The sequence below is a fragment of the Falco biarmicus genome, chromosome 9 (genome assembly GCF_023638135.1).
Source record: "Falco biarmicus isolate bFalBia1 chromosome 9, bFalBia1.pri, whole genome shotgun sequence".
NCBI classification, from domain to species: Eukaryota; Metazoa; Chordata; class Aves; order Falconiformes; family Falconidae; genus Falco; species Falco biarmicus.
Window position 1 is genome coordinate 4,607,384 of NC_079296.1, and position 19,103 is coordinate 4,626,486.

Here is a 19,103-nt window from a genome sequence, read left to right on the forward strand (position 1 = left end):
GTCCCTGTCCTAATAACAGCAAAAAAAGGGAAAACCCTGGCGGGACATGTCAGGTGCTGAGCATCACTGGGGTGCTCTGGCTCAGGTCACACCAGCAGCCCTCAGTTGCTCCCTCCCCATCAGCTTTTGACCGAGATTTCCCTGTGACAGGGACTTCTCACTGCTCTCTAATGAAGGCAGCTGCCTGCTTACTGCCACTGCCACTGTTCACACCAGCCCTGGGGTCCCTGTGCCACCAGAGACCCCACGTCCCGGGTGAGACCTGTCTGCAGTGGTAAAAACACCGAGCTGTGGGCTTATGTGGGAAGATGCTAATGGGAGGTCCTGGAGGGTGCAAGGCTCTATAGTACAGGTACAAAGCGCAGGAGGCAAACGCAAATCACTGAGGTTTTTTTTAAGCCAATTCTTTGATTTATCTATGTGTTTTTGAGGCTGCGACTCTTAGTATTGATCATCCATTAGGATGAGCTTCATTGGAAATCTCTGGAGGCAGCGAGCTGCCCCGTGCAGAACTAAGTAATGAGGTGGCTTATCATCATTTCCCACCTCCTTGCCCCCACGCTTTTGTTTTAAACCTCACTAACACATGATTAGATGCCCCCTTTCTTTAAACTTGCCCTCTGTGCAGGGCATCAGCAAATATTTCGGTTAGACTCAGCCTGTGGTCCCCCACCCCACCGCAGGGCACCAGCCCCTTTGCAAGAGTGTCAGCCACAAAAGGCAAAAACAAAACAAAACCCCAAATCATTTGATCCTAGTTTGAATAATCAAATTAAAACCAAAAGAAGGAAGGAAAAAAACGCCAAACTGCACACACCAGCCTGCGCATTTGCATGCAAGATGCTGAGTAATTTGTCAAAACCTATTTTATTTTTTTAAGAGCCACTGACACGCTCTAGTGACCCTTCCAGCATTTAATAATTTCTCTAAACCCCATTTAACTGTCATGTCTGTCTCCTGCATGACATTGCCAAGCGATCGCTGCCGTGTTTGTGCACCGCAGACGCAGGAGGACTGGGTGTTCTGGGGACAGTGGGGGTGCACGCACCTCCGGGACAAGACCTTGGTGGCAGGTTTTCCTCCTTGCTTTGAGCAGGATCCTGCCCCTGGTTTTGCTCTTTGGGATTAACTGAAACCTCCCAGGAATCTGCTTCTATGGGAGAGATGGAGAGCTGGGATGGGAGGAGGCCAGAGCAGGAGGGTGCTGCCGGTACCCACCTCCCCCTGGGGGTTTTGGGGTGCAGGGCAGTTCAGGGAGCATCTTGGACCCCCAACGGGGTTTGGGTCAAAGGGGCAGGAGATGGGACCTGGGCTTGCAGGTGGGAGGAGATGGTCCCTTAAATCCCAGTGGATGCGGTGGCCCCACTGGCTCCGGGTTCTGACGCTTCCTTGGGGCGGCACAGGGACCCCCGCGCTGCAGGGACACTGAGGCACGGGCAGTCACAGCACAGCAAGAGCCCTCCGGGGCCACGGCGGTGCCAGCGAAGGCTCCTGCCAGGTGCCTCACCTCCCTCACCTCCCAGACCCGGGGAGTCGAAGAGAAAAATTCATTTGCATTGATTTTTACTAAGCTCCTAATTGAACTTCGTTAAGGCCTAATGGGCGAGGGGTGAGCTGAGCGTGCCCGCGCCAGCCTTTTAAGCCCTATTAATTCAATTTTGCCATATTTGTTTTAGTGGGAGGAGGGTGGCTAATTATGGGGTGCCAGGGAGCGGCTCTGCAGCCGGCTGGGGGGGCCATGGCTCAGCTGGGGGCTCTTGGCTGCAAGCGGGAGCGTGGCCCTGCCTCTCCTGCCTTTTCACATCCTCATTATCAAATTATCTTTTTAACTCTGAAGGGGGGCTAATTAAGTGAAGTAAATGAAATCAGTGGGGAGGAAGCAGGAAGGAGGGGATGGCCACTGCCAAAAGAGCTGAGCGCTGCCTTTGGCTGGGGCTTTTCCTCCCCTTGGCTCTCTCCTTCCTTTTCCCTTTTCCTCCCCTCCGTGCATGGAGCAGATGGAGGAGGAAAGCGGAAAACCCCTTCCCTGTGATGAACCCGTACCGGGCACGCTGGGCCTCAACCCTGGACCAGTGGTCGAAATTTGGGCAGCATCTTCCCATGGGCAACATCACCCTCCTCTTCCCCTCAGGAAGCCACTGCATCCCATCCCAGGGATGACGTCGGGAGTGACAGCCTGCACTCAGCACAGCAAAATTGCTCGGATGGAGGTGAACTGACAGCCGAGGTTACAAATTAGAAAATTTTAAGCAGTGGCAGCTGTCTCCTTGGCTGCCCCCCCTCCATGTGCCCCCCCGGCCCCGGTCCCCCCCTTCCCCAGCAGTAATTACGGGGTGATTGAAGCTTCACCAGGCTGCAGTGCTGACACCTCTGTCTTTTTCCTGTAAACACGGGGAGGTGAAAATAGACACTTGGAGACACTGCAAGTGTCACTTTGAAGGTGTCTCTTGCCTCCTCGGCAGCGAGGCTGGGAGTGCGGCTGTCAGCTCCCTCCACCCTGGCTGTCATGTTCCAGTCCCCAGTTCTCTAGCATCAGGTAGGGGTGCAGGCAAACAGGCAGGAGGTGAGCGTCAAGACCTCACAAACGACACAAACTCAAACCTTTGGTCAACCAAAATTGGCTTTAACACCTCCTAAGGGGAAAGAGAGGGAATATTAATGGTGTTAGTGGTGGGCTCAGCTTCATGGTCGTGGCTGGAGGGGCACAGAGCAGCCCTCTGTGCCCGTGTGCCACGACGGCTGGTTTTTGGTGTTAACTTGGTTGTCTCCTCCCGCAGCCCCGTGAGGATGGGTGCTGAGCTGTCCCCCAGGACCGGGCTGCAACAGCACGCATCGCTGGGGTGGCCTCAGAGGAGGGGGTGGCTCTCCTCTGGGACAGCTGCATCCTGTCCCCTGCCTGTAGGGTGCTGAGGTCATGGACCCTGGTAGGGATGAGGGCTGGTGGAAGGAGCTTGGGCTGCCACAGTAGGCAGGGCTCCTGCCATGTCTGTGGGACTGTGGCCACCCCAGGACATGCTTGAGCCTATGCCACTCTCCAGGGCACTGAGTGGGCAGAACCTGGTGTGCGTTTGAGCCTCCATGACAGCCCCGTGGGCTCCCCTCACCCCATCTCGGGGCTGGGGACACATCCCTTTTCGGTGGGGATGCTTTCCCATGGGGTTTCTTTGCATGCCAGCAAAACCCAGCGGGTGGGTGCCCTTTGCCCTTCCCATGGCCATGCCATAGCACAGGTGCCTGGCACTGGGAGGGGACCATCCCCGTGGACAGGCAGGGGACAGGAACGTGCTGGTGGAGCAGCCCTGGCCATGGGCAGGTTACAGCCATGCCCACCCCATGTTCATTGCCGGACTAGCTCAACGTTTCCGCCCCCCCACCTATCTACACACATCCAACCTGGAGCAGAGCACTGCACTCATATTTAACCACCAAGTAAACACGTTATGCAGAAAATAAGCCCCGAGTGGCTGTAACAAAGGCAGCAGCTCACCCACAGCATCAGCCACCATCGCCAAAATAATAAGCATCCCTCCATCCCCAGGCCTTGTGCAATGGGGGGGCAGGTGGGAAGGGACTGGGGGGGGCCCCGCCAGCCCCAAATGAGGTTGCCCTCCCAGCCCCCAGGTAGCCTCATTGCTTCACAGCGGCCGCGCGGGGCTGTTCCTCGCAGCTGAGGGGAGAGGAGGGTATTTCAGGCCTCCGCTCCCCGCGCCTGTGCCCCGCGTCGTTCCTTTAATTACAGGTTTTCAGCTGCAGACCGTTGGGCACGGATCGGCGGGGGGATCGGTTCCCAAACCCTGTCATTTAGCCTCGTCAGAGTGCCTCTTCAAAGAGGGGAATCTAGAAATTTTCTCCACAAGGTGCGGAGTGGACTGTCTCGGCCCCAGCATGAACATAATGACAGATGCATTTTACAGCGAGCTGGGACTGAATGCGCTCGACCACAGCTCCTTCTGTCAGCCAAGTCATTATTTTTTGTCATTTGCTGACAGTTTTGGTCTCATTCGTTTCTCTCTCTTTTTCTGCTTTTCCCCCTGCCTGGAAAAATGGCTAGGTATCTATGAGACCCCAGCGGGAACGATCCTATACCATGCGCATTTAGATATCGAGGCCTTCACCATGGACCGGGAAGTACGGAAAATCAAGCAGGGGCTTGCCTTGAAATTCTCCGAGCTGGTGTACAACGGTACGTACGGTCCTTCGGCCTGGCCCTGCCACCACAGCATCCTCGCAGCCTTCCTCCTCCTCCTCCCTTGTTGCTACCGGAGGCTGCAGGTCCCGCTGGTTCATGCACTCAGGGCTGTAAAATTCCAGTGTGGATTTTGAAGCGACTCAAGGGGGAAAGGATGGGTTTGCTTGTGCTGGGGGCTGAGCTTAGCCCCACACCCTGCCTGCTTTCATGCCGAGGGGGGGGGCTCCACACCTGCCTTTGGGAGGCGATGCTGCCTTCCGTGAGGGCTTGCTGGTGGGGGATGCTCCCAACATCTCTCCCAGCCTGGTGCCACCACTTTGTCCCATCCGACACATTGGGATGTCTCACAGGCTGTAATTCACCGTCCCATTGTCCCCCCACATCACCTTTCCCCAGCTCTCCCCTCCAGCCCCCTCCATCTCTCCACCTGCCCTCGCCCCATGGGGAGGGGATCCCACCAGGATTTGGGGCCCTGGAGCACCCAGGCTCCCGGCACAGCCATCCCCACGGTGGGATTTGAAGCCAGAGACCTCTCCCATGCCCTGGCAGAGAGAAGCGCAGGGGTGTGCAGCACAGGGGGTCCTCAAGGTGCTGTGGCTGGGGTCTGAGGGCTGCAGGACGGAGGGTCCTGGCCGTGCTATGCGGTGAGCAGCCCACACAGGGGCACTGCGCGTTGTGGCTTTGCCGGGGGCTGCCGGAGGGGCTTCCAGCTGCTCCCGGCACAGCCGGGCCTGGGGGAGTTCAGCACTGTGGTGGGCTGGCAGTCGTAAGGGACAAGGGGGTGCTGGCTGGCAGGCACAGTTAGGGACAGAAATGGGGCCCCTTGCCCTTCCTCCCGTGGTGCACCCAGCAGCTCCAGCTCAGGTCTGCTCAGCACCTGCGGGGGCTGTTTGAGGGGTCTCAGCTCAGTCCCCCTGCACTGCTGAGGGGGGGGGAGCTGCCACAGGGGACAACCTGCTGGGCCAGGAGGCTGCCGGACCCGGGGGGACCTGGAATGGCACCGAGGGGACAGCAGCCCTGTCCTGGGATCTGCTCTGTGGGTCAACCCCGACTCGGCCGCTGGTGCTAAGCTGAAGGAAGCAGGGTTAGCCTGAAATGCCGTAGGTGAGCTCAAACCCTGCTGCCCACACCGGGGGGGCTGCTGCAGGGCTCCCAGCACAGCGGGGTGTCCCCATGCCCCGGCTCTTCCCCCGTCCCCTGCCCACTCCAGAGCTGACATCCCTGGACACCCCACACCGGAGACATTTGCTGCCCCTCGGCCAAACAACACTCTTATTTTTCACGTCCTGATTTCTCAGCCTCTTGGTTCCTCCTCCTGTCACTTTTCAGGCATTTCTCTCCAACTGCAAAGGCTGTGATAATTCCCGTGGGATCTTCCAGGAGAAGCTCCCCTGGAAATAACCCGACTCCAGGAGCTCGGGCTTTGGGCAGCAGCAGATCCAGCTGGACTGGGTCAGGCTGTCTTCTCCCCTGCAGTTTCTGATGCCTGTGCTCGTCTTTGGCACCTTCTCCTCCATGGACATTCCCTCCTGCATCTTCCTCAGCAACTGGCATTTAATGCCCAGGCCCCTTTGCTGCTTAAACCACGGTTTAGGCAGCGCGAGGCTCCTGGGGCTGCAGAAGTCTCTTGTTACCTTCCCCTTGAATCACAGCCCTCGCCTTAATTCACTCTCTGCTGCTGCTCCTGCTGCTGGCTATTTTTATTAGACTTTGTCCTGGGCTGCCTTTATTTGAAGTTGGGGTTTGTCGGTTTGTTGTGGGGTTTTTTTTTAGTTTAAGCATAAACCTGTTTGTTTATTTCTAACCACTTGCTTGCAAAGCCACCAGATTGAAGAGCCACTTGGGGAATCATGATTTTGCTTCTCCCTTCCCACCTCTGCCAGGTGAAGGCTGCTGTTTCCCTGGCTCCAGATGCTGAATCCCTGGGGATTTTCAGCATGGTCCTAGACTTCCCTAGCAGCTAAGCCAGAATCTGAGGAACAACCCCACTGGGGTGCAAACAACACCCGTGGGTCCCCATGCCAGAGGCCAGGCTTTCAAGCTCACCTTCCTTTAACACCTCATTATTGCAACTAGACCCTGATTTTAGGAGAATTAGTGTTTATCTTCCCTCACCCCCATTGATCCCATTGTGGAGGGGTGGCTTTGAAGCCAGTTCCCGTCCAAGCAGGTAGGGCCAGGTGCAGAAATGCCATTGTCCCCCTGCCCAGGCTGTGATTAGGGCAGGATGGTGGTTACCAGGCAGGAAGGTCATTAAGGGGGATCGCTTCCAGTGGGGAATGTGTCTGTGGTGGGGGGCAAGGAGGGGGGGGATGCTTCCTTGCACCTGGAGCTGTCAGAGCTAGGATGTAAGTAGCTGGTTATTATTTTAATGTGTCTCAGGTTTATTTTTTATGGGGATGCAACAGCCCTACATCAATCCTGATGTTTGAAGAGCTGTACCTGAAGGGTGATTACCAAAAAGAGGGGTGTATTTGCCTGGAGCCGGGGTCCCTGCCTGCATGGAGGTGCTGATTGTGGGGAAGGGGTCCCCAACCCCCACCCCACCCCCAACCACCTGCTGTGGTGGGGTGGCCGAGGGGATCAGGGTTAGAGAGGTGGTTTAATGGTGAGGGGTTGCAGGGCTTTGATGCTGTGCCTCAGAGCAGGGCTACACGGATCCCGGGGACAGGGCTGCAGGATCCGGCCCTGCTCTAGGGGCTGGCGAGGCCAAAGAACAAAAGAAATTGTTTGTTTCTTTAATGGCTTTGGCCCCGGAGCCCAGCTGGGAAGGGAAAGGTGAGAGGGCACCGGTGTGCGACCGGGAGCGGGAGGGCGATGGGAGAGATAAAACCTGGGGATGACCGGAGGGTGGTGAATGGGCTCTTTCTCTCTCCACCTCTATCTCCCTCTCCATCTCCCAGGCTTTATTCCAGGTCTCCAAGGGCTCCCCTGCTAATTACCCCGCTTAGGGACAGGAGGGGGCATGGAGGCAGCAGGCAGGGCTAGGGCCCCTCTGTGCGCCCGTGGTGGCCTTGTTGGATGGCGATGCCGGCGACTGTTCCCACAGGCTGTGTTTTGGGGGGCTGTGGTGTGGCCACACATCACCCCAACACCCAGCCTGGGCTTCAGCCCAGCTCTTGCTGTCTGGGCTCCTGGGGGTCTCGAGGTGCCTGGGGCTGCTGTGCCAGGGGGCTGCCTCAGGAGGAGGAGGCACTTGCCATATCATGGTTAGAAAGAGCTTTCCTTGGGTGCTGGCAATGGTTCCCAGTGTCCTGCCAGCCTCTTGCTCTGGGATTACAGGGGGAACAAGCTGGACTTCCCAACAAGTGGTGGCAGGGGAAAGCTGAGCCCCGCTCCCCTGGGAAGGGCCAGGCAGGGGAGCCCACCCAGGGCTGCTGAGACATCTGCCCTGGGCTGTGTTACCTGGGAGCAGCGCTCTGCTCTGCATCCTGCCGGGATGGGCTGGGGGGCTGCACTGCTGGGACCCCCATTCCTGCGTGAGGTACCCTTGCCAGGGCTGCCCAGGGACAAAGGGTTGCTGTGGGGGCTGCGTCCCCCCGAGCAGAGCCCACGGTTGGGGTTGGCCATTCAGGGCTGATCCCTGCCCATCCCAGGGGAGGATTTGTGCCTTTCGCAGGGGGCTGGGAGCTGGGAGCTGATCCTCCCCAGTTCTGTGTCCATCTGTCTGTCTCCACTTGACCCTCCTGAGATGGGGTTTGTTGAGTGGCAGTTTTGTACTTATTGAACGAAGCTTTTAATTTCCATGCTCATCCCCTCCTGGTGGAGCTGGAAGGAGAATGGCCCCACTGCCTCTTCTCCACCAGCCGGTTCCAGCCTCCTCTCCCGGGTGGGAACCCACGGGCCACCAAGGGGAAGAGACACACGTGAGGTCTCCACCCCTCAGAGCTGAAGCTGGCTGTCCCAGCACCTCATTTCCCTCTCCCCATCCCGTGACTGCATTCCTTCCCTTGAAAACTGCCCAGGGTCTGCCTTGGAGGGCTTAGCCTGGGGGACCGCCCTGCATGGGCACCCCGGGCTCCCCCGTGCCCCTGCTGCCCCTGCCTCCCACCCACAGGCTTCTGGCACAGCCCCGAGTGCGAGTTCCTCCGGCACTGCATCGCGCGCTCGCAGGAGGCGGTGGCGGGCACCGTGCGCCTCTCTGTCTTCAAGGGTCAGGTCTACATCCTGGGCAGGGAGTCCCCGCAGTCGCTGTACAACGAGGAGCTGGTGAGGTGAGTGGGGTTCGGGGGGCCAGGGTGGGGTGGGGTGCTGGCAGTGAGCATCCCACCCCATTTGTGGCATCCCACCCCATCTTGTTGCATCCCACTCTGTCCCACGCCATCCCCTCCCATCCCGCTCCATCCCACCTCATCCTGTCCCATCTGGTGACACTGGTGATGCCATCATCCCAGCCAAGCGCCCAGTCAAAGCACAAGCCGTGTTTTCAAATCAATATTATTTTTTTCCCTCTGGCTTTTCCCTTTTCTTCACGTTGTTTGCTCGCTCGCTCGCCCGCTTCCCCCCAGCCCTCCCTCAACCCCTTCCAATCTCTCTAAACACTTTATAAGCCATAAATACACCCGAATGAGTTTAGATCAGTCGGAGTAAATGTCAAATTATCTTCTCTCTTTCTCTTCTCTGGCTTTTTTCCCCCCCTTCCCTCCCCCTTAAAATCAACAGCTCCTAATAATCCGTCCCAACCCTTCATTATGCTTTGCACTCTCACTTGGAGAGATTAAATGAATAAAGTATTTAAAAAAAAAAAAAAACAACACAAGAAGGAAGAAAAAAAAAAAGAGGATGGAGGGGGGTGGGACAGAGGAAAAAGAGAGAAGGAGAGAAAAGCAGGGGCACTTATTCTCCCTGCGTCTCCAACCATTTTCCTTTTCTTTTTGATTTCTACATCGCTGGTTTGAAAGCCTTTGAGTGACGGCGTCACAGGAACCCAGGAGAAAGCTGTGAGAGGCAGAGCTGTGTGGAAATGCCTCTGCACAGTAGGTAGAAAGTAACGTAATTATAGAGCAGGTCAGAACCACTCGAATGAGCAAAAATAAAAGCACAGAGGTTTTTCTGTAGCCCGTCAGGGGAGGTAAAATTGTTGTAAACTCTTTCTTCTTCTTTTTTTTTTTTTTTTCTTTATTTCCCTCCACTTCCTCCGTTAAGGTTTGCGGTTTCTGGGAAATGAGCTGTGTGGTTTGGGGATGTAGAAAACTATTGGAGTTGGGATTTGGTGGGTGGCTGCTGCCTTTGGGGAGGGGGATGCGCTTGGTGCTGCACTGAGGCACTGGCTGCCACCACCACAAACCCCAGTGATGCTGGGGTGTCCTCCAGCACCAGGGCCCTGCCCGGAGCAATGTCCCCTGCCCAGGCAGTGTTCCCTGCCCAGAGCTCTGCTCCCTGCCCAGGGCAAGCTGTCCCAGCCTGGCGTGGGACAGCCATACCCAGGGGGTGCCTCTGAGACAGGGCGAGCATCCCTGCTCGGTGCAGGAGCACAGGAAGGAAGGGTGATGCTGCACATGTGGGACCACGGAGGGAGATTCGGGGCTATGTCTCTAGCAGGGCCTGGGGGAGCCCAGGGACCACCATCAGGGTGGCCTTGCAGCTCCACTGCTCCTGAGGCGATGTGGCTTCCCTGGGGGCTGGCAGGGACCCTGTCCCGAGCCCCCCACACCCACCAGCAATAGATGAGGGGGCAGTTGTGGGCACTGACCGGGGGGAGCGGCCGGCTCCAGGGTCGCCTGTGTCCTCTCCCTTCCCAAGAGGCAGCCCCCAGCCCCTCTGGGACCCCCGGTCCCAGTGACGGTGCCTTTCTCTCCACAGCATGAACGTGCAAGGGGACTACGAGCCCGCCGACGCCACCGGCTTCATCAACATCAACTCACTGAGGTTTGTGGGGCCGAGATGAGACCCTCCCCAAGTGGAGAGCAAAGCCCCCAGCACCTCCAGGGCTCTTCCCCATCCCAGCTCGGGCTCTGGGGCTGCAGCTGGGCCTCCCCCCAAGCCCCCACTGATGCTGGGGTGCAGTCAGCCCCCCCAGCTCCAGCCCTGACTAATTACAGCCTTCCCCAGCACAGCCGGTCTCATTCTTTTACTTATTTCTCAGACCCCACCATACTCCCCCGCCCCCCAGCTCCAGGGCTGTAAAACACGCCTCATTTACATAATGGGCTCTTAATTTTTCCGTTGCCTGTTAACTGCTTTGTTCTTCTCGATCCGCCATGTCCCCCCACCCCTCTAAGATAAATTAATTACATTATCTCGTGGAAAAAAAAATATAATTAAATTGTACAGGCCTTAACAAACGCCTGCTCTTCACGCCCCCTCATTCTGCTTAAATTAATTGAAAGGAAAAGTGTGTTATTACTGTTAATTTACAATTAATTTTTTTTTAATCTGGTTTCTAGGCTGAAGGAATATCATCGTCTCCAGAGCAAGGTCACCGTAAAGCAGGATGAATAGCAATCAATCGCATGCGAGCCTCCCGCTCCCCTTTCTAATTTCTCTAAGAACTAGCACTAATTGTGGTGGTAATTTGTAATTGTAACTTGTCTCCCAGAGTCACGGTGGAGGTGATGGCTTTGTTATGGGGTGGCAAGTGAAATGCAATCATTAAAAAAAAGGTGGTTGGCCAGAGGAGAAGTGGGGAAAGAAATAAAAACCCAGCCACGCGCTGGGTCTGCTCATTGAGAGTCGGGCTTTATTCCTGCCTTGTTTGTTTGCTCTTCTGGCCCAGCGCTTCCCCGAGCCAGGCTTTGTGAAATTTGTAATGGATTAAGTGTCTCTGAAGGACGTGGGGGGGTTTGTTGGTACCTTCTTGTGAAGGTGGGGAGTGGGGGACATCACCCACGCAGTGCCGGACCGGAGGGGTTAGCTGAGTGGCGGGGATGGGTTAAGAGGATTTGATCTCTTTTGTCTTTATTTTAGTGTGTTTTAAGAGCAGGCATGGGGATTGCTGAAAAGGAAAAAATGGGAAATATCCTCCAGTGGTGTTGCGGGAGGCAAGGAGGAGAGGAACGCTCCCTCCGGGCTGGGCAGTGGGTCTCTCTCCCATCATGTCTGGGCAGGTTGCGGGTCCCTCTGTCCCTCAGGGCTGAGGCTGCAGCGCTGGGCTGGGATGCAGGGATGGCTTGGCAAGGGAGACCTGCTCCAAAACTGCCGTGGAAGCAGGAGGGAAGAAAGAAAACACTTCCTGACCCATGCAAACGCTCAGGATGCGCTGCTGCTCTGTAACACTGAGGATGGGGAAGGATCTGGTTTGGGGTGTCCCCATGGTGCGTGTCCCCAGGCTGGGGGCAGCGGTGCTCTCCAGGGCTGGAAGCGATGCACCCACCGTGCTGCACCCCGCAGTGCCTGGCACGGCTGCAGGGCACCGGGCAGCCGCATCCCAGCGGCAGGGATGTGCTGCTTTCCAGTGTGTTTGAGGAGCAAAAGCAGAGCTGCCACCAAAAAAGGGGAGGTTTTTGCAGTCCCCGGGTGGACAGCTGGGCCGGGTGGCCATTTGGGGACAGCCAGGCATGCCCTGCCTGCCCTGCTGCTGAGTCGGCGAGTGTGACAAGCTCTGACATCACAGCTAGGAAAATAACATGTTATTTTCCCAGCTTGGATGTGACTTTCCCTGCTATTACTGGCAGCGACCATCTTGGGAGGAGAAAGCAGTGGAGGGCTGTCAGGCGAGGGGAGAGAAATGGTTTTCTGGGCTGGTGGGGCCTGTCTGACCCCCATGGGGTGTGAGGCGGGGGGATGCTGCACAAGGCCACCCCGTTCCCTACATCCCATTGCTTTCAGCAGCAAGCCTGTGCTGGAAGTGCAGCGTCAGGTGGGGGTCCCACACGAGCAGCATCCCCCAGCCCGGCAGCAGTGGTGGTGGTCAGCGGTGGGGTGCTGTTCGGCATGCGTGCCTGGCATTGAGCCCTGTTCCTCCCACAGCCGCCCCCTCCCAGGTGGGGGAAAGGGCTTGAAACATCATCAGGAGCCATCTCCTGGGGGGATCATCCAAAAAGCAAGATGGGAGCAGAGCTGCTGCCCTCCCGCGTGCTGGGGAAGGATGCTGTGCTGCAGCGGGCGGCCCCCTGAGCTCCGAGCGTTGCTCCCCTGTCCATCTTCGGCAGTGGCGGGGCTTGGCCGTGCAGGGCTCTCCGTGGCAAAGGGGAGTTGGAAAGAACTTGGTGCAATGAGAAGCTGCTGTCTTGTGTGTGTGGAAACCAAATAAAATGTGTCACAGCAGAAGCTTCTTGTGCCGCAATGCTTAAGAAGCGTTGGATGGGCTCTGGATGGGCTCATCGGGCCATCTCTCCCCCGGGTTGTTTAAATCATCAGCTGGAAAAAGCCGTTTAACTCCGGGGCCTCACCTCTCCAGCACTCACGCTGCCGCCCTTCGGACCCCGGACCTGAGCATGTCCCGGTTGCCTGTGCCGTGCCATGCCTGCTGCGATGTGCAATGAGGTTTTGGGCTGAGGACAGGGTCTGCTCGGACCATGGCAGCTCCCGCTCCTCAGGCAGCACAGGGTTGCTCCCGGAGGCGGCGGTGGACACGGCTGTGGTCTGCCATGGAGGAGCAGCATGTGTCAGCTTCCAGCTGCTGCTTCCAGCCAGGCTGAAAGCACATCATGCTGGCAAAGCAGAGCTCGGTGTACTCAAAAAGCCAAGTCAAACCCAGTGTGAGTCTTGCAGGAGGAAATAAAACTCCTGAAAATCGTGGGGTTGCAGGGTAGGGGAGACCCAGCAAGTGCCTGCCCTTTCCTCTTGGTGCAGCTACTGGGGGCTGCAGCAGTAGCATGCCGTGAGTCAAACACCACGTGTTCAATTACTTTACTACTTTAATTACCATCAGCCCTTCCAGTTCCCATGATTCGGTGGTTTCTCACTGCTCTCCTTGCAGTTTCCCAGCACCGCTGGTGTGCCTTAGGGAGGTGTTTCAGGGCCGGGGCCTGCCAGCCTCAGGTCGCAGCAAGAGGGAAAAGCAGTGGGTGAGTGGCACGATGTGAGCAGCTCCTGAACCACCTGATAACTCCTCGGCAGAGGCATTTCGGGGATAACATTTTGAGCTTTCAAGGTGGCAGGCCCATTTCTGCAACGCCCACCTGGCTGTAAGGGCAGCAAATGTGGGCTGGGGGCTCCCTGTCCCCAGGGCAGAGCTGCGGCTGGGAAGAGCCCAGAGGGACCCCAGGAAGGGACCCGGGTCACTGCTGGGCTTCAAAGCTCTTCTGCGCATCCCTCTGTGACACTGGCCATTGCTCAAGCTCCAGCCTGCTCCAAGGCAGCCCCTTGCCGCCCTGGGGCTGGGGGTCCCTGGGGATGTCCTAGGGAAGCCGCACCCCCTCTTTGCACCGCAGGCCGTGCCGTAGGGCTGATCTGCCGCCCTCCCAGGCTCCAGGGAAGGGCTTGTCCGGGGTCACTGCAATCGATATCTCATCTGCAGGCTCTCCTAGCGGAAGTGATGGTATATTGGAACATGGTAATGGGTCTTGTCTAGTGGAAAAGGCTAATCTTCCCCAGCTGTACAGGATCTCCGCAGGTGTCCTCCAGCTCTCCCGGCTGCCACCAGCCCTGCAGCCAGCCAAGGAGTAGACAAGCTTCTTTAAAGCTGCAGCAGTCCAATTTATTGCTGGTCCCGGCGAGGGAGAGCTGCCTCCAGCCCAGCCCTGGGGGGTGCAGAGCTGTGGCCAGTCCTTCCCAGCAAGAGGCTGGCACCCAGGGTGGCACCTAGGCATGGGCGGCTGCAGCAGTGCATTTGCTGGCTCAAAGCAGTGAAGGTGACGTGTCCTCCAGCCTCACTCACCCAGGGATGGCATTTCCCCAGGGGCAGGAGGAGCGGGATGATGCCAGGAGGGATGTGGATCCCCCCCCCCAGAGTCTGAAAGTGTGATATTGGTTATCTACCATCTGAAAGCGTAGGTGGGAGGAAAGTGAGTGCCACAGGGAAAAGCAGGGGTGAAAGCGCCTTGCTGGTTATTTGGCTTTTTTGGCAACACGCTGGCTGCCCAGCTGGGCTCAGCGTATGAGGTTTGGCCTGTTCTGCCCATCCCAAGGGATTGCCAGCAGACTCAGCTCTCCCCTCCCCCTGCCCGGCTGGCTGTCATGCCCAGGGGGCCTTTGTAGGTGCCCAGGGGGTCCCAGTTTTTATCAGCTGACCAGCCAGTGCTGGCTACCGCAGGCTGCTGCATCACTATGGCAAAATCAATTTTCCCGTTTCTCTGGAGGTAGAGGTAATTACTGGGTTGAAGGTTTAATATGCATGTGGATTTTAGCACGAGCGTTGCCAAGAACAACTTGGAACAATGCACAGGTCTGGACAGCACATCCTGGGAGCTCAGATGTGGCCATGGTATGTGGAGCTCCCAGGCGTGGGCTGCAAAATGGGGGGTCCAGGGGCTTAGGGGTGCCCATCAGAGGCTGAGCTGCCATCAGATCCCACAAAGGTTGTCCCAAAGACCATGCTGACCTTGTTCAAGGCAGTGATTTATTCCTGCAAAATACAGTGAGAATAGATGAGTGTTAAGAGAAAATTCCCAGAGGGACAGAACAGCTGTGGGACTGCTGGGCTTTTGCTTAAACTCTATTTTATTGGGCAGGGAAAAGGATCATCAGGTCTGTGCCAGCAAAAGGGATGATGTTTTGCGGGAGGGAAGCAGGGAGGTCTCATGGCTGTGCCCTGTGGGGCTGTCTCCCCATCACATCCTATCCTAGGACTCCATTTCCCCATCTGTGGGGCACGTGGGAGGGGACCCCTGCCTACCTCTCTCAAAGAAGGGACAGAAAATCCTCTTGCGCTACCCAATATCATGTAATTTCGTGCAGGCAGTGGTCCCTGGGCCACAGTGTTGAGGATGGCATCCCTTGGCAGGGGATGGCGTAGTGATGAGTAGCGATGGTACACTCAGGGGAAAACCCTGGGATACCCCATGAGGTGCGTTTGGCTCCCGTTTCCCTTTGGAAATTGCTCCGAGTGGTTCACGGGAGCAGGGGAGGCATGCTGGGGCCTGCACATGGGTCCCAGGACTGCAGCACAGCACAGCTATGACGTGTTTCTATCTTTCCAGAGGAAAGCCATCCCCCCGGTGAGGTTGGGAGTCGCCGGTCGTGAGCTTCCCAGGCAAGGAGGAGATGGCTGCCTTTGTAAACCCCTTAACAAGGTGGCTTTGTCTCCCCGTTTAATAAGAAGCTCCCTTGCTTCTTCCCCAGGAGTTTCCCAACGCCGGGTCCCTGAAAGCCAGCTTTATGCTCCAGCCAGGGACGGGCTGCCGTGGGGCCGGCGGGGATCAGAGGGACACAGGGGCCCTTCTGCATGGCCCTGACAAAAGGCTGCCCCGGGGGGACAGAGCGTCAAAGCTCAGCCGGCTGGGGAGGGGGACACGGGGGGACAAGGGACCCACAGAGGAGGCTGTGGCGCGAGCCTGCCGTCCATCTGGTCACTCGATTGTGGCAGCAGCAACCTGGTGATGCTCAGGGAGGGCCAGGGGGGTCCTGCTGGTTTGTTCCCCCGGAGAGGGGGCAGGGGGAGCGGCCGGGAAGGGACAGGTAGGTTTTGTTGGCCACAGGTAACTGGATCCGCAGCCGTTGGTGCCTTCCTGCCCTCTCCTCTGGCTTCAGCGGGCGGTGAGAGATGGGAGGTGGGAGTGAGGAGAGGGCTGGAAACCGAGACCTCCACTCGGAGGGGATGCTTCCCCTCAACTGGATGGGAACGGGTTTGGAGAAAGCCTAGGGGTCTCTGCTCTGGCAGCCGCAGCCCTCCCAGCCGAACTAGGGCATGTTCAGCAGCAGGAGGGACCACTTGGGAGTGATGCTTGGCTACCAGGGGCATCCTGCTCATGGCAGAGGCATCGCCCATCCCCATGTCAGCGTCTGAACTGCCCTCTCCCACCTCCTCTCCCTTCCCCAGGGGCTCTGCCAGCCTCCCCTCGGTTTGGGAGCTCTTGCCCTTCCCTCGTCCCACCAGAAAGTGCTCTGTCTCACCTCCCCCCTCCAGCCATCTGCCTCCGAGCCCCCCGCCCAGATTTACTGTCACGCATTAAACCCACAGCTCAGTGCCAGGGTCAGCGTGTCACGGCGGACCTTCATCGATTTGTTTTACCTCCCCTTGGCAAAAGCACTTTGGCCCCAGCCTCCTCGGTGGCGTAAGGGGCTTCCCAAGGCCCTTGGTGCTCACTCTGCCCATCCTGGTCCTGCATAGCCGGACCCAGTAGGCATGGGGCGGTGGGCGGCCAGCTGAGCCGCTGATCTCCTGACCCCCCAGGGGCACCTAATGTGTCTCCCTGGTTTATCTGGATCAATATTTCTGCAAGAGCAAGGAAAACCCCTCCGGGGGGGTAGGGGGGAGGAGGGGGGGTCCTGCTTGTTTGCACAGCTCTGTGGCTGGTTTAGTGCTTGGTCAGGCTGGGTCCCTGCCAGGGGCTGGGAGGGGAGGGCCACCACAGACCAGGGATGCCAGCTCAAACTGGGGATGTCTGGAATCTTCTCCTTCCAGTTTATGGGTCTTGAGCTCTGTGCTGGGGCAGAGCAGCTGGGATGCCTTCGGGTCCAAAGCTCGAGGGGCTGGGGTGGCTTCAGCCCTCAAGCCCCCTACCCAGCAGGCGTGGGGCTGCCACGGGAAGGGGGTGGCAGTGGGTGGGGGCCCAAGGTGCTCACCGGGCTCTGGGTGAGCTGCAGAAGAACCAAGGGATGCTGATGGATGCAAGCAGGCAGCTGCAGGGAGAGCGCTCAGTGGGGTCTGCTTCTGGCTCCCCAGCGTTTGAGGCTGGGGGAGAGACTTTTGAACTATGTTATTTGGTGCTGGGGGTGTTTTTATAGGAGCCTGGAAGTGAAGGTAAAGGATGCACGTTGGCTTAATAAGCCCAAGCAGTGGGCTGCCGGGAGATGTGGCCGGGACAGCAGCCTCCAGCCCTTCCTGGTGCACGCTGGAGGATGCCCGAGGCGCGGGGGCTCTTGCCTGGCTGAGGGAATCCAGGCAGAGAAAACACAGAGAACCCCTGAATGCCACACAGGCTGCAGCCACCCCTGCTGAAGGCACCGTCCTCCAAAACCCGTCCTGCCCCCAGCCCTGTCCCACAGCATTGCCCCCAGCCCCACCACGGCCGTGCCCACGGGTCCCCACGCCGGTGGCCAAGGCAGATGCGTGGCGGTGTGGGCAGCCCAAGGAGAGAGCGGGGGCTCTTGGCAACTCTGCCTTTTGCTTTCAGCCTCACCCTCTCACTATTTATCGGTGACTTTTGTCCTTGGCCAGCTTAGCGGCTGAAAGGGGCTGTATTATATCACATGTAGGCAGCTCCTGGGGGGAGAGGGCCGCACTTTCTGCTGGAACAAAGCGCGGGTTGGCTAATTCCCCTCTCCTCCCGCGGCACCCGGGTCCCATCTGGTTGACACAGTTTGCTCCAGTGTCTCCTGCTATTAAGCCCCCACTTGCCTGCTTGAATCACTTGTGCTCCCCCCGCCCCTGTACCCTCGGCCCCTTTTTCTTGCTTTATTTTTCATTTTCCCCAAAGCCGGGCAGAACTTGCTCTGTGGAGTGATGTCAGATGTGTGTGAAGCAGACCAATAAAACCTAATGGATCCCCCTCTTTGTCTGCCGGCCTCTCCAGCGCCTCACATTTTCCACTCAGAAAGCCACTTAAAACACATCAGCAACAATCCCTCACAAAACAGCCACTTGTTGGCTAATTGTGCCGAGGACCTGCGCGCGCCGCATTGCGCTTTCCTGCCGAGGAGGTTCTAACGCTGCCGGGGGCTGGGGCTCCCCACTGAGCAGAGGGTGATGGGGACCCTCAGTATCCACCAGGATCAGCCCTGGGGTCTCAGCTGCTCCCCAGGGTTTGGTGGGACAGGGATGTGGGATGGAGGTGTTTCTGTTCCTCGTGGCCTTGGGTAGGTCTGGATCCAGCTGGTTGCAAAGCTGGGAGCCGGGCTCGGCTCAGGACCCACTTTGCAGCGGGATGGATGAGCAGATGGACCCAGCAGAGCTGCCTGGAGCTCTCTGCCCTACCTGCTCACTCCTGCCCAGGAGGAAAGCAGGCAGGCACGCTGCCAGTGAGATAGGAGCTCAAGGGAGAGACGAGGAGGGTGCTGGGACCCCAGCAGGCCAGACTCTTTGCTCAGTGCCTGTGACCCTGGGGTGATGGCTCTGTGTCTGAAGGCTGAGAAGAGCTGGCTGCCCCATGCTGGTGGGAGAGAGGTCCCTTGCAGTTGGAAGGATGCCGGTGGGTTTCACAGGAGGGGATGGAGACCCAGATGTGTGTCGGAGGGCAGACAGCGTGGAAATGAGAGATGCTCTATGCTGGGAAGGAGGCACAGGGGCTTGGACCTTTGCCTAACAAAGAGGCATCCAAAAATCCCTCCCCAGGGATATTTTGGTCCCTTTGGGATGGGGGAGATCAGCATGTGGTTAATCTCCCCTTTTGCATCCCAGGGGCAAAGAGCATCCCTCTGCTGCAGAGGGTCCCCCAGCACGCCTGGCTTCCCCCCAGCAGACAGGCAAGTGCATGGAGTAGCTGCATTTATTTTTCTGCAGAAAAACTCTGGCAGCTTTTCCTGCTGCCACCCCCGACATCCTGGGGAGCAGGACCGGAGCTGCATGTAGACGAGGCAGCCTAGTTTTGAGGAGGAACTGTCACACCTTTTAGCTTGGAACTGCCTAATCTTACCCTGGTTTGGGGCTAATTTGAGGCAGGCAAGGAGGATGAGTGCCAGAGGCAGCAGCCAGCGGTAGCAGGAGGTTCCCAGTGGGCGCTGTGCTGGGCAGGCAGCCCAGAGCCATCCTGGCGAGCACCGTGCCGCAAAGCACACCTGCCCACGCTCACCTGCCTGTGCTCACCTGCCTGCTCAAATGTCATGGGGCAGAGCAGCACGGGGAACCTGGCCAGAGCAGGGTCCGGCTTTTTGCCCTTCCCGCAAGCAGATGTGCTCTTGCCTGCCCGGGCTTGGTGGCTGGGCTGAGCCTCTG

The 19,103-nt window shown here is 58.0% G+C and overlaps 1 protein-coding gene across 2 annotated transcripts in view; it reads left to right on the top strand.

Moving 5' to 3' along the window:
* The window catches only part of ASS1 (argininosuccinate synthase 1), a 29,526-nt gene extending 18,666 nt beyond the window's left edge, over positions 1 to 10,860 (top strand). For both annotated transcript variants that reach the window (XM_056352828.1, XM_056352827.1), the window contains exons 12-15: positions 4,052 to 4,183; positions 8,247 to 8,403; positions 9,992 to 10,057; positions 10,576 to 10,860. In XM_056352828.1, the coding sequence (XP_056208803.1) occupies positions 4,052 to 4,183; positions 8,247 to 8,403; positions 9,992 to 10,057; positions 10,576 to 10,630 (410 nt within the window). In that variant the 3' untranslated portion in view covers positions 10,631 to 10,860. The remainder of the gene's footprint in view (positions 1 to 4,051; positions 4,184 to 8,246; positions 8,404 to 9,991; positions 10,058 to 10,575) is intronic.
* Positions 10,861 to 19,103: the final 8,243 nt, after the last annotated feature.